Raw genomic sequence first — 12,635 nt, forward strand, 5'->3', positions numbered from 1 at the left:
CAGATGCTTGCCTGTTGGGACAGCTCCTGCACTTCATGGTCAGGGAAGGCAAATAAGCAGGATGAACCCATGTCTTTCCCACTCCTCCTTAATCTCTCTGCCAAGTCCAGACCCCAGTGAAAGAACAATGATTTACAGCAGACAGTGTCTAGCTTTTTCCTGTACTCTGAAGAGCATCCCCTGCCTAGGTAAACAGTCCTGCTAACCAGAAGTGGCGTTTTACTTGCTGCCTGCTTAGAATACACTCACAGGCACATCTCAAATCTTAAAAGGTCATATAAGTCTAAACAACTACACACAGTGAATTAACACTTGGATCACCAAGCCATTGGAAAAGGAAGTGAACGAGGGCCATTAGATCATGCTATTTTTAGCAGATATCAACAGGTTGTTCAGTAGTGTCCTAATAATATACTGCATTTTAGCATCAGTATGTGTACTTTAATTCGACAGGATTCTTTGGGGAAGATGCAGCTAAAAAAAAAAAAAAAAAAAAAAAGAGAAATAGCCTGTGGACTAAACCATAAATATTAGGTGAATTGGAAACGTTTTCCAGGTGACTACTGGAACTTTTTAACAATATAAGACAGTTTCTGAACAACAGGCCATGTGGGAGTCACTACATCCAACAGTGAAATTCCTTTGTCTTTGGCGAAATGTGGTGATGTTTTAATGAGATCTAGTAATACCAAGCCATTGATTTTGCCTCTCAACTCTGCAGGCTTTTAAAGGGTGAAATCTTCCTATTCTTCTCATGTGTTTTCTGTGTTGTTTCAAAGTTCATTTATTTTCCCTGCAAATAAAAATAGGGAGAATAAATAGTTAAATGTCATGTACTGACTGGCAAGATTACACATTCAATCATGGATGGTTGAAATGTCTGATGTCATTTAACATGTGACCTTTCAAACTTTCTGACTTAATGATTATCACTACTGATGGGTTTGAAATTATCCATCCTGATGGCTCCTGGCTGGAGAAATAGGGACTAGAATGCAGTAGATAAAAAAGCATATGCATGAGTGTGGTATGTATACACATATGGCTGTTCAATAAATGTCTGGTGTTGCATTTAGCTATTTGCACAGAAGTTGGTTGCAAGGCTGTTTTTAGGCTGCTAGGGTAGCTGCTTAGACATGTCAGGATCTGATGCCGTGTGTCCTAAAAACATCTTGGGATCTTTTGCCCATCTGCCAGCATGAAAGTGCTGGGCACAATGCTGGAGGATGGGATCCCCCCAGGGGAAAGTAGGTAAGCCTCTGTTCCAGCATCCTGTTAGGTATAATGCCAGAAAATAGAAGTTGTCAACCTTGTCCTAGGCCTGTATGTGTAGTGCTTTGCTTATTTTATGGGTGAGCTTGCTTTTTTTTACTAATATTTTGTAAATGCACTATGTTCAACAGTTCACACTTTTTTCTGGAGATTGATGGTTTTGAAAGCAATGCAACTCCAGATAATACCTCTCCCCCTGTGTTTTCAAAACCAATGGATTCAAATATTCGTCCATGGTAAGTTATAGATGTGTATGCAATATTTATACTGTAAATATATCTATTTTCTTTTCAGCAGTTACTCCTTATTTCTCCTTACACTTCAGAGCTAAAATTTCACATGGCTTTTCTTAGCTTTTGGTCACTTCGAAGACAGAACTCCATTGGATGTCAGCTGTTGCTAGATGACTTATCTTTGAGTTTATCTGCTGCTGTCATTTACACTGAATAAAGCAGGCCTCAGATTTCAATAAATTTAAAATCACTACAGTCTTTTTTTTATCTTAGCCTCTTATTTATGATACATCAGGACAAACTCCACACACCCATTTGTGTATTTTCTACTGTGTGAAGACCACAGTTTAATTTAGCAAACCCTATTCCCAGCTGTGTACTGACACCCTCCCTCTATTGCTCATTAACAATCAAACAATGTGAAGATGCTGAGTCTGAAACATTTAAAGGCAGCCATTTATGCTGAATGAATAGAGAAAAATTATGACTGGGAAGAATGCACTTTACTTTTAAAATGTGTGGGGTACTAACAGCTAATAATTATGAATAAAGGAAATATGCATCAAATCTAGCATAAGCCCAGAATGACCAAATGCTTTGTGTCTGGTCAGCTTTTTGGAATTAGCTGACAGTCTTATTTTTGTTTGAGAGGAGAGGTATCCAAATTTCTCCCCCTCACTCAGGGACAGACCTGCACAAGACACACATATGCTTTGTCACCAGATTCCTCACAGTTTTCTGCAGAGAAGTGATGAACTGAATAAGAATGGACTCTGAGCTACCAGCTTTATTTCAAAGGGAAGGGAATATCTGCAGAGCAATGCTGAATCCTTGCATTACTGCCCATACATCTGTTTTGTCAATAACTAATAGTTCAGGCTCCCTAAGTTATTAACCATCAGATCTGAACCTTATAGAAAACAAAAGCACAAGTAAGAAAAATTATAATAAATTAATTTTTAAGTCAGATCTGCTTTTAGGAATGTCTGGAAATGACATACAGCAATTACAATATACCAATGCCATTTAAATCCTTTAAATGGATTACCTAAATATGTATTTAGGGCACAGCCCTCAATTTCTTTTGGCTGAAGCTTCTATTCAAGACAGCTACAAAATACTCTTGAGTTGCCTACAGTGTACTGTGTAGTAAATCTTTAGGTAAATCACTTTCATTGCGTGCTTGCAATGCATGTACAGTTACTGATTTAGCACTTGTTCTATGGCAGATGACAAATTAAGCATGTGAAAAGGAAGAATGTAAGCTTCAAGCATTCAGGATGATGCATAAAAAGCAGTGAACATTAAAAAAATAAAGGCGGGGAAAAAAAAGAAGAAAACTTCCCACAGTTTCAGGATCTGTAATGAAATAACATAGTAAAACACAAACCAGGTTGCTTTCCTAGTGATTTTTTAAATATAATAAAATCCTGTGGGTCTCTTCTTTTTGCCACTCACTTTAAAATTCACGGGGGAAATGAAATGATAGAATTAAAAAGCACAATGTCAAATTAGACTAATTTCAGCTCTGCTGTAGATACTGCTTCCTAGTATTGAGTGATTCTTCATGCAATTTGCTAAAATGTCTTCCAGTATCTTCCTGACTTAGCACTTATGCTTTTCTGTTTTCTGTAGCGCATCTGGAAACGGGGAAGATATGGATTCCCCACAGTCTCTTCAGGATGATGCGACTGAATATAGCCCTAATGTAGACAGTTGTTGGTGAGTGGAGACATGAGGTACTTCTTAGTACATTTTCAATGGATTAGAAATATTTAGAAATAGATTCATATGTGTGCATGCATTTCTGATTCATCAATAATTCAATTGAACACTAACCTCTGCTTTTCTCAAATCTCATATTTAGTGTGAGGATTCTTCATGTATAATGTGTTTCCCAGCTGACAACGCAGGGCCTAAACACCATGCACAACTAGGCATGAGCTAGGAGTATTTCTGATTGGGGGGAAAATATTAAATCATTCTTATTCCAGAATAATGTATGATCAGGAAAGTTGTGTAAGAAGATGTGAGGTTAAAAATTATCTTCTGCTCCAAGTGGGATGGGTACAGCTGGAGTGCAGCATCAGGTAATTTCAGGCACTGAAGTCAGTGAGTTGTGAACAGATCGGAGCAGCAGAGAAGTATTTCTTAGCCTTTGTTTTAAAAGAATGGGTAAACTGGAGAAAAATGCAAAACAAAATACTTGGAAAATGTCCATTTTTATTATAAAAATAGCCACTTATCTGCAAATAAGCAATCTGCAGAAACATTGAGAGATCCATGCCAAGACACATATGGAAGCAGGGCAAATACATGTAGTCTGGGGCGACTAATTGTATTTTTTCCCTCTTATGTAGAAAATAAAACAAAACACAGTAAATTGAAGCAGGAATTTCATTATTATTTCCTGTAATTCAGTGCTAACATATCACAAGGCCCCGAGCAGACTAGTGCCCGGAAGAAGCTGAAAAAGTACATCTTTCGGGCAGTATCTGAGGGGAATATAGAAGAACTGCAATGTCTGCTCGCAGAGCTGAAGGAACGATCAAACGCGTGTACAAACATGACCGTGCCAGGTAAGCTGAGGAGTTACCTGCAGGAAGATTGTTAGCTCTTCTGGCAGCATTTGGGTAGTCTAAAACTGGGAAATATGTCTGTGCTACAGCTACTTGCCTGTGTAAAGCCTAAGGTATTCAATCAGCCACCTCCTTGCTGCCTCCGAGACAAGGGAGAGTATTTGCTACTTATGATACACGGGGGTTCTGTCTGCACTCTGTTCCCATTCCCTAAGCTCACCTTCTGCAGCACGACACTCAAAGCTGATGTCTCTCTTCAACCTGCAGTCAAATTGCAGTATAGATTTGGCTTGTGATGTGTGTGGCACGGTAGAATGGGCAGAGAAGTTAGGAAAGGGTTCTGGGTCAGTCTGGGGTTACCATGGCAGTGGGATGTCCGAAAGAGAAACCAAGTGCATTAGCTACCTTATTAATTAGTATCACATCTCTGAATGCATCATCTCACCAAGTATATGTAGCTCAAATACAGAGTGAATAGGATGGAGTAATTGTTTGGCAAATAATTTATGTTCATATATATCCCTCAGGTTCCGCCCCAAATAAACAAAAGATTAGAATTATTTTCCATCTGCTTTAATTAGTAATGATGATCTAATCTCAAAATTCACTCTTGTAGAATATCTGATGAAAAAATTCACATCTTCAGATACTGGCAAAACCTGTCTGATGAAAGCTCTGCTGAACATCAATCAAAACACGAATGAGATAGTGAATACACTACTATCGTTTGCAGAAGAAAATGGTATTTTGGAGAGATTTATCAATGCAGCATACACAGAGGAGGCATATAAAGGTATTGCCATCTGATACCAATTTCAGGTATATGGTTAAATATACCAGCCATAAAAGTAATGTTTTCTTCAGACATTCTAATGATGGTTTAAATTCCTAAACAACTTTTATTCAATATCACTGGTGCTACCCATTGTGAAATATCATTAATGTTTCATAACATGCTTAAGAGATTCAACACTGAGTACCTGCGTCTGTTGTTTCAGGCCAGACAGCTCTAAATATTGCCATTGAAAGAAGACAATATGAAATAACTCAGAGCCTTATAGAAAAAGGAGCTGATGTCAATGCTCATGCCCAGGGTATTTTCTTTAATCCCAAACATAAGCATGAAGGCTTTTATTTTGGTAAGTGGAAATGCAATCTCTCTAGAAAAGTTAGGAAGGAATACCCAAACAATTAAGACAGTGTAGAAGACAGGCAAGTGTGAATCGTTACTGTAGCTAAACATGGATTAGGGAATTCGCATCACAAGATATAAAAATGGCACAGTACCTTTTGTAAAAGTAACTTGCCAGAGTATAATGCATTATAAACACTCAGAAATAATTGTACAACACTTACAAAAAAAATTGTAAATGCCAAATGGCATATAAAATGTAACAAATTTGATTTTGAAGATTTTCGCCAAATGTTTTCATGAAAATTAAGCTTTTATAAAATGAGTTAAATTCAATACAATATGTAAATGTGCTTTCATGTATTAAGATGGTTAAGAGTCACTCTTTTATAATATGATTTGAATTGCTTATCATAAAATGTGAACACATGTTACATTTTATAATTTTGTAGGTGAAACTGCACTGGCATTAGCTGCATGTACCAATCAACCAGACATAATTCAACTGTTAATGGACAACACCAGGACTAATATTACTTCTCAGGATTCCAGAGGAAACAATATCCTCCATGCGTTAGTTACTGTGGCAGAGGACTTTAAAACCCAGAATGACTTTGTAATCAGAATGTATGATATGATTTTGTTGAAAAGTAAAGACAGAAATTTGGAAACAACAAAGAATAAGGAGGGTTTGACACCACTACAATTAGCTGCAAAAACTGGGAAATTAGAGGTGGGTATTATTTCAGTAGCACGTAAGAGAAATTAAGTATAGAGAAAGAGTTAAGGCCAACTATGTACTCAGATGTTAGTGCACTGACATGTAGTTTTCCACACTGGTTATGCTGTACTATATATCAGTAGTATTTGATGAGCTATTTTGTTCAAAATACAAGCAAATATTTCTATTGCAATGTTGCTTCCACCCTTGAAGGCTTCCCTCTAACATCCCCTCTCTGTATAAAATACACATGCTGTTTAAAAAGAGCCTTGCAAACCCTTTTATTGTACAGAAGCTCAGAAATTCTGCATTTATTACAATACTACACTTATACAATATTCAGTCTTTGAATAATTTCAGAAAACTCACTAGAACTGTTCTGTTATGCTGCTGTAGAATTTGGCTTTTGTAAATCAACTGTATTGTGGTAAAGAATTGACAATGGCATAATTTAGAAAGTCATTGATTAAGTTAAAGGAAGGTATAAATGGGAATGCATGGAAAGTTGTGCTTTCATCCTTTAGAAAAATGTCTCTTTGACAGAAGATCCGGAGGCATTAAAAACACTGTATTTATTTCCTAGAGGTCTATCATCTCTAACACTGCTTACTGAATAACAGAATTACAAATACATTGAATTGCACTACTGTAGCAAATGTGAGAATTAAAGGTAGGGGTTTTGGCAAGTATGTGTGTGTGCTTTCTCCTTTCCCATGAAGAACGCATCTGCTTACAAATGATTCTGTTAATGTTATAGATTCTGAAATACATCCTGAGCAGAGAGATAAGAGATAAACCTAACAGGAGCCTGTCAAGAAAATTCACAGACTGGGCTTATGGTCCTGTTCAATCTTCTCTTTATGATCTGACTGAACTAGATACCACCGCAGACAATTCAGTATTGGAAATTATTGTCTATAATACAAATATTGGTGTAAGTTACCTATTTCTAAAATTATATATATATAATTTCTAGCAGTACACTCATTTCAGATGTGTTAGCTTATATATTTGACTGAATTATTCGTAAAAGAGAAAACAGTAATTTTTGGTTCTCAGTTTTGTATCAGGAGCAAGATCAATTTTATACCTCTGTGGATTGTCAACTGTAAGTGAATACACATTCAGCTCCTGAAACACTGGCTAGGCATTTTGGGACTGTTTTTCCTACATTTGAAGCATTAATTTGCCTTGCATAAGAACATAAATACAGCCCAGCTGGTCAGACCAAAGCTAGTGTCTTGTCTCCCTGGAGCGGCCACTAGCAAGCTGCCTAAGATCGTGCATGAGAACAGAGCAAGCAAACAGAAATACTTTACAAGAATACTCTGGTTAAAGTTATGAACTTTACTTAGCAGGTATGTATTTTAGGCGTTTAGGAATGTTAGCTTTTCAAAGCCAGAATTTTGCATTTGCTAAATTCAAACACTGCCATAAAACTTCCGTAGGAAGCAAGACCAGAACTTCACAGTACAGTTTTTAGCTCAATCACAATTTACTGGACTATGGCAGGTTATCCCGGCATGAGTCGGAGTTGTCCCATTGTATCTTGTCAGGTGAGGGTCTGACACATCTTTAAGCATAGATGTGTTTCTAGATCAGCGCAAGGATAGACAATGAAATACACAAAACACCCGCCTGAAATTATCTGTTTCCCTACAGGCAGCAAGTTCAAATCTTAATTGTTGGGGTCTTTTTTCCTACAGAATCGTCATGAAATGCTGACTTTGGAGCCTCTCAATTCACTCCTGCGAATGAAATGGAAGAAGTTTGCACGACACATGTTTTTTATGTCCTGTTGGTTTTATTTCCTATACAATGTAACATTAACACTAGTTTCCTACCACAGGCCTAATGAAAATAAAGTGAGTACAGCAACTTGATCCCACCAAATTTTACCGATTTAAAATGCAATAGTATTTCCTGAATTGTATTTAAAATGCTAAACCAAAACCAGATCCCAGAATATCTGGCTGTAGTGAGACCAGGTTGTCCCACATCAGGCCTTTGTATCTGGAAGGAGAAAGAGCAGTAATAGAGGAGACAATTGTATTTGCATTTTGTGGAAGTAACCCAAAACACAAATACCTAATATAAAGACAGGTAGTTAAATTTCTTAAAGTGTGGAGAGGGTATTTTGGCTTTCTTTTAAGAAAGAAACTTCTGCTTTTTCAAATATACGCATTAGGGGGCCAATTCTGTAAATCCACCATGAAGAAAATTCTCACTGAAAGGGAAGAAATCGTGTACCCAGAGAGCTACGTTCATGAGGCTTTCTGTTACTTTGCCTTTTACCTTTTGGCTATGGAACTCAGTCTTTCATTTTGGACCTGTCTTGCAGGCTCCACCTTATCCACTGGCTCTAACACGTGGTGTGGGACGGCTGCAGTTATTGGGACAGGTGATGGTTGTGTTAGGAGCAATATTTTTAGCCATAAAAGAGGTAACACTTTTTAATAACACATAATAAAATAGGTAAAGAACTTCTCTAGATCTGTAAATACACTGCTGATGATATTGGCGATATGTTTGGAATATCTTTGATATGTGTAATTTGTAAAATTCACATAATACACCACTTAGAATGACCCTGGTTATACTTTTGAATATAAGTGTATTGCTCTGTGAAACAAACATGAAAGTTTTTTCCTTTCAAATTCTCAAGACAGAGATTTGATATTTGTATAACCTTGATGTTGTCAAATGACTGGCTTTAAGGACATTGTTGAATTAGAACTTGTAATGAAAAAAACAGGGTATAATATTTGCTATTTACTATAAGTAGTTAAGACCAGTAATCAACTCTTAAATTATGCCAGAGATGACAGAAATTTAAACTTTGAAGTTATAGACCTATAAAAATACTTTTAATTGTAGAAGTTATGTCTTGTCAGTAGACAGATTTTTTTAGAACATCAACTTCAATTAAATTATTTTGAAAAGTCAATTTTGAGGCCTGCTTTCTCTTACTACCATTTCTGTATTTTGTATATTTGTCTACATAGAGTGTAGCCATCTTTCTGCTTAGGCCTTCAGACCTGCAGTCAATTCTCTCTGATGCGTGGTTCCACTTTGCCTTGTGAGTCTGTCATGCATCTATTTTATACTATATAGAAAATGCTTATCTATCTCATGGTCACAGAGAATGTACTCCTGTAGCAGATGCTCACTTTCTCTCTACATTATCATTTTTTAGAGGGATGGATGTAATCTTACGTGCAGTTTTCCCATAACACACACTAATGTTTGCACGGGTCAGTAACAATACTGGGGGTTGATGTGTACAGACTGGATTTTTTTTTTTTTCCACGGTACAGTACTGTCTTTAGCTTCTCCTGGTGCTGTATCTCTTCAGAGCTGTATATAGAGAAATGTGTTTAAGAAACCTGATTAATAAACCAGATACAGTTTCACACTCCTCTCGACTCCATCAGGAAGGAAAAATAGCATAAAGCTGGTTCAGCTGGCTGATGGGAGTTATCCCTTCAGCTGGCCTAGATAAAGCACAGATGATTCCCTCTCATTTCTAGCATGTGATTGTAGGATCAATAAAAAGAGAGGTGGCTTAACTCTACCTTTCTTCCTTCTCTTACAACCACACTGGCATCGATCATGTGCTGCTGAGAATCTGGTCTACATCTTATTGCAGCATGTCACACCTTCTTCTAGTGTCTTCCTTGTTCATGGAAAATCTGTAACAATTCTAACAATTCATTAAGCTAAAGCTTGAATTAAATGGCTTCAAAAATACTATTAAGAATTCTTAATGGCTTTGTCAGCAAAATCTGCCATTGATGAGCTATTTTGGGGAGAATAGTTCACTTAAGTAAGCTTTAATAAATATTATTCTAGTATGTTAATATATTACCTGTACTCATCTGTTTTATTGTTAAATTATAATGGTAATGTTCATAGGGGAGAACAGAATGCATTGTGAAATTAGAATGGAAGTATAAGAAGTAAAGAAGTCTTGTTTTCATATTTTTCCATGTGTTTGTTTTTTGACAGTTTTATACAAGCTTTGCTTGTGATCTTCTCTGTATTTTTGTACTTGTTTTCCTACAAAGAACACCTCGTGTGTCTTGTTTTGGCAATGGCCCTAGGATGGGCTAATATGCTCTATTTCACCAGAGGTTTCCAGTCCATGGGCATTTACAGTGTTATGATTCAAAAGGCAAGTTTGGTTTGGTTTGTTTTATCTGCCTTGTTATAATGGTTACTTTGTTATGAAATGATCCCAATCAAGCATATTCAGCCATTTAGATATATTTTATAGTTCATACTGAAAGTTCTTATTTTCAGTTTATATGTATTATTTCAGCAGAATACACTATATAACTTCAATGGCAGAAACTAGTTTATATCTTAAAATTAACATTTTATTATATTAAATATGTAAGTAACTTGTGTTTTTTCAGCTAATATAGTTCTGCCATTTAATTGCATCATATGCTGTGATGCCTATATTGTACAGAGTTAATCACCCTTGGAAATACATAAAACACCAGGCTCTCCATCATGAGATAAAAAATTAGACCTAAATCTTCTCTGGGTTCCTCACTGAGACTACACCAGCTTAATGAAAGCAATCTGATACTTTAGTGTGTACTACACTTGTATCCCTGCAGAATTCATAAGCATAAAACTAGTTCTCAGTTTTCATTTCTGATAAATATTTAATTTAATTTTTAGGTCATCCTGCAAGATGTGATAAAATTTTTAGTTGTCTATATCGTGTTTTTGCTGGGATTTGGCGTAGGTAAATATTACTGGAGAAAAGCACTGATGCTGTGTGTGAGTAAAAATTTTAGCATTATTATGAATAAGAACACTATTGTCATAATCAGAGCTCATGCTGGTGTTTCTTTTGGATATTAAAAAGCCAAGTTCAGAGATTTAAACTGTCTAGAAGCTATCTGAACAGATAAGTAATTTGGCTCTTTCTCAATTGCCTGCGATTTCATTTGGACCTGAGCTCTTTCTGCTTCCTGGTAATCTGTCATCTTGTTGCTGCTGTGTATGCTGCTGGGCAGCTCTAGCTCTTTATTATGCAGTGCATTTCAAATTCTTTAGGATAAGATGCCATGTATACATAAAGCATTATTGTGATTAAGATTTTCTCATGCTTTCTTCTCAGCTCTTGCTGCATTGATTGAAACATGCCAAGATGGTGGTGAATGCCATTCCAAGAGCAGTCTGGGACCTGTTCTGATGGACCTTTTTAAGCTCACCCTAGGACTGGGTGATCTGGAGATCCAGCAAAATTCGAAGTATCCTGTACTATTTCTTCTGCTCCTCATAACATTTGTTGTGTTGACTTTTGTTCTTCTCTTCAACATGCTGATTGCATTAATGGGAGAAACAGTGGAAGATATTTCTAAAGAGAGCGAGCACATCTGGAAACTTCAGGTTTGTTTGTGAGATAGTTTGCTTAGTGACATATAGATGCATTGGCTAAAATCTTTTGAGCTGTACCAATGGTAACTTACCATGCTGACAGAAGGGGTTAGTTATTAACAATGATAATCCCCATTTGTATATGTGTACAAATAATGCAAGTAATTTTATTGTTAGGCTATCGTAATAAATCCAGAATGAACTACTATCCTAAAGGTAATCTTCTGTCTTGGATTTTCAGCCTCATGCACTGTCACATACCTATATGACTTTCATTCCCCTTGATATGTCACCAGGAAGGTGTGTTTCATTATCTACCCTGAAATCTGTAACACAGCGTGCTCTACTATTCTGTCCCTTCAGTCTGAGCAATGTGTGAGTTCATTCCAATTTTTCCACATCTTATCCGAGCCTGGTCTTTTACCAAGGCCAGCTCTGAGTCCCAAGCTGTCATCAAGAACACAGTCATGATTAGAATTGGAGTTGCGTTCTGTGGTGGGCAGCATCCCACTATGGGTTGTATACATCCCTGTGGCAGGGTGTTGCATGAAGGTGTTGGCATTAAACCCTAAATGCTGAGTGTAGAGTGAGATTTCTTGATTCTTCTCTGAGTATGCCTTCTGCGGTGGGGCTAACGAGCGAAAGCTATCTGCACATCCCAAATAATAAGTAGCATGTTGTATTAATTACTGTTGTTGTAATCAGTGTTGGTTATGGATGGTGGATGGAGGCATCAGATGTGATAATGAAACATGGAGCCTGCAAACTGTGTATACTATGACATCAGACAATTTTGAATATGGTTAACCGTAGTCATGTTACTGTTTATTGTTAATAGAGAGCCAGAACTATTTTGGAATTTGAAAAATTCTTACCAAAGTGTTTGAGGAAAAAATTCCAACTGGGAGAACGGTGTAAAGTGGCAGAAAATGACACCAGGGTGTGTTTAAGGTAAAGCAAAGCTAGAATACTGTGCTATCACTTCTGCTCTGTGTTTCTTCAAGGTTATTTCTCCTCAAAAGCCTCTTTAAAATATTTCTACATCTATGTATAAAAATCCAATTTGTTTTTTTCAGTTGTAACCAATTGTTTAAAAAAGGGGGAAATGTGTTGTTCTTTTTTTTAATAGACGCAACTTTTTGGTAAGAAAACAGATTTTCAACTTCATGTTTTTAATGTCCAAGTGTCAAGTCTGCAGTAAATGTACTTTGGCATAATCTGCTTTGAATGTTAGCTTAAAACTAATTACATTTAAATTGATTGCTAATTGATGATTACCATATTAAAGAAAATATTACTAT

General features: G+C 36.6%; 1 protein-coding gene across 1 annotated transcript in view; it reads left to right on the top strand.

The window, feature by feature from the left end:
- Positions 1 to 12,635, top strand: part of LOC129214985 (transient receptor potential cation channel subfamily V member 3-like) — a 34,780-nt gene that overhangs the window by 18,918 nt on the left and 3,227 nt on the right. Inside the window, exons 3-16 of the mRNA XM_054847448.1 lie at positions 1,404 to 1,508; positions 3,141 to 3,227; positions 3,927 to 4,084; positions 4,701 to 4,877; positions 5,083 to 5,223; positions 5,669 to 5,949; positions 6,695 to 6,871; positions 7,644 to 7,802; positions 8,279 to 8,380; positions 8,943 to 9,016; positions 9,946 to 10,111; positions 10,630 to 10,696; positions 11,075 to 11,346; positions 12,173 to 12,285. Of these exons, the coding sequence (XP_054703423.1) occupies positions 1,404 to 1,508; positions 3,141 to 3,227; positions 3,927 to 4,084; positions 4,701 to 4,877; positions 5,083 to 5,223; positions 5,669 to 5,949; positions 6,695 to 6,871; positions 7,644 to 7,802; positions 8,279 to 8,380; positions 8,943 to 9,016; positions 9,946 to 10,111; positions 10,630 to 10,696; positions 11,075 to 11,346; positions 12,173 to 12,285 (2,079 nt within the window). The remainder of the gene's footprint in view (positions 1 to 1,403; positions 1,509 to 3,140; positions 3,228 to 3,926; positions 4,085 to 4,700; positions 4,878 to 5,082; positions 5,224 to 5,668; positions 5,950 to 6,694; positions 6,872 to 7,643; positions 7,803 to 8,278; positions 8,381 to 8,942; positions 9,017 to 9,945; positions 10,112 to 10,629; positions 10,697 to 11,074; positions 11,347 to 12,172; positions 12,286 to 12,635) is intronic.

The sequence above is a fragment of the Grus americana genome, chromosome 19 (assembly GCF_028858705.1).
Source record: "Grus americana isolate bGruAme1 chromosome 19, bGruAme1.mat, whole genome shotgun sequence".
In the NCBI taxonomy this organism is placed as follows: Eukaryota; Metazoa; Chordata; class Aves; order Gruiformes; family Gruidae; genus Grus; species Grus americana.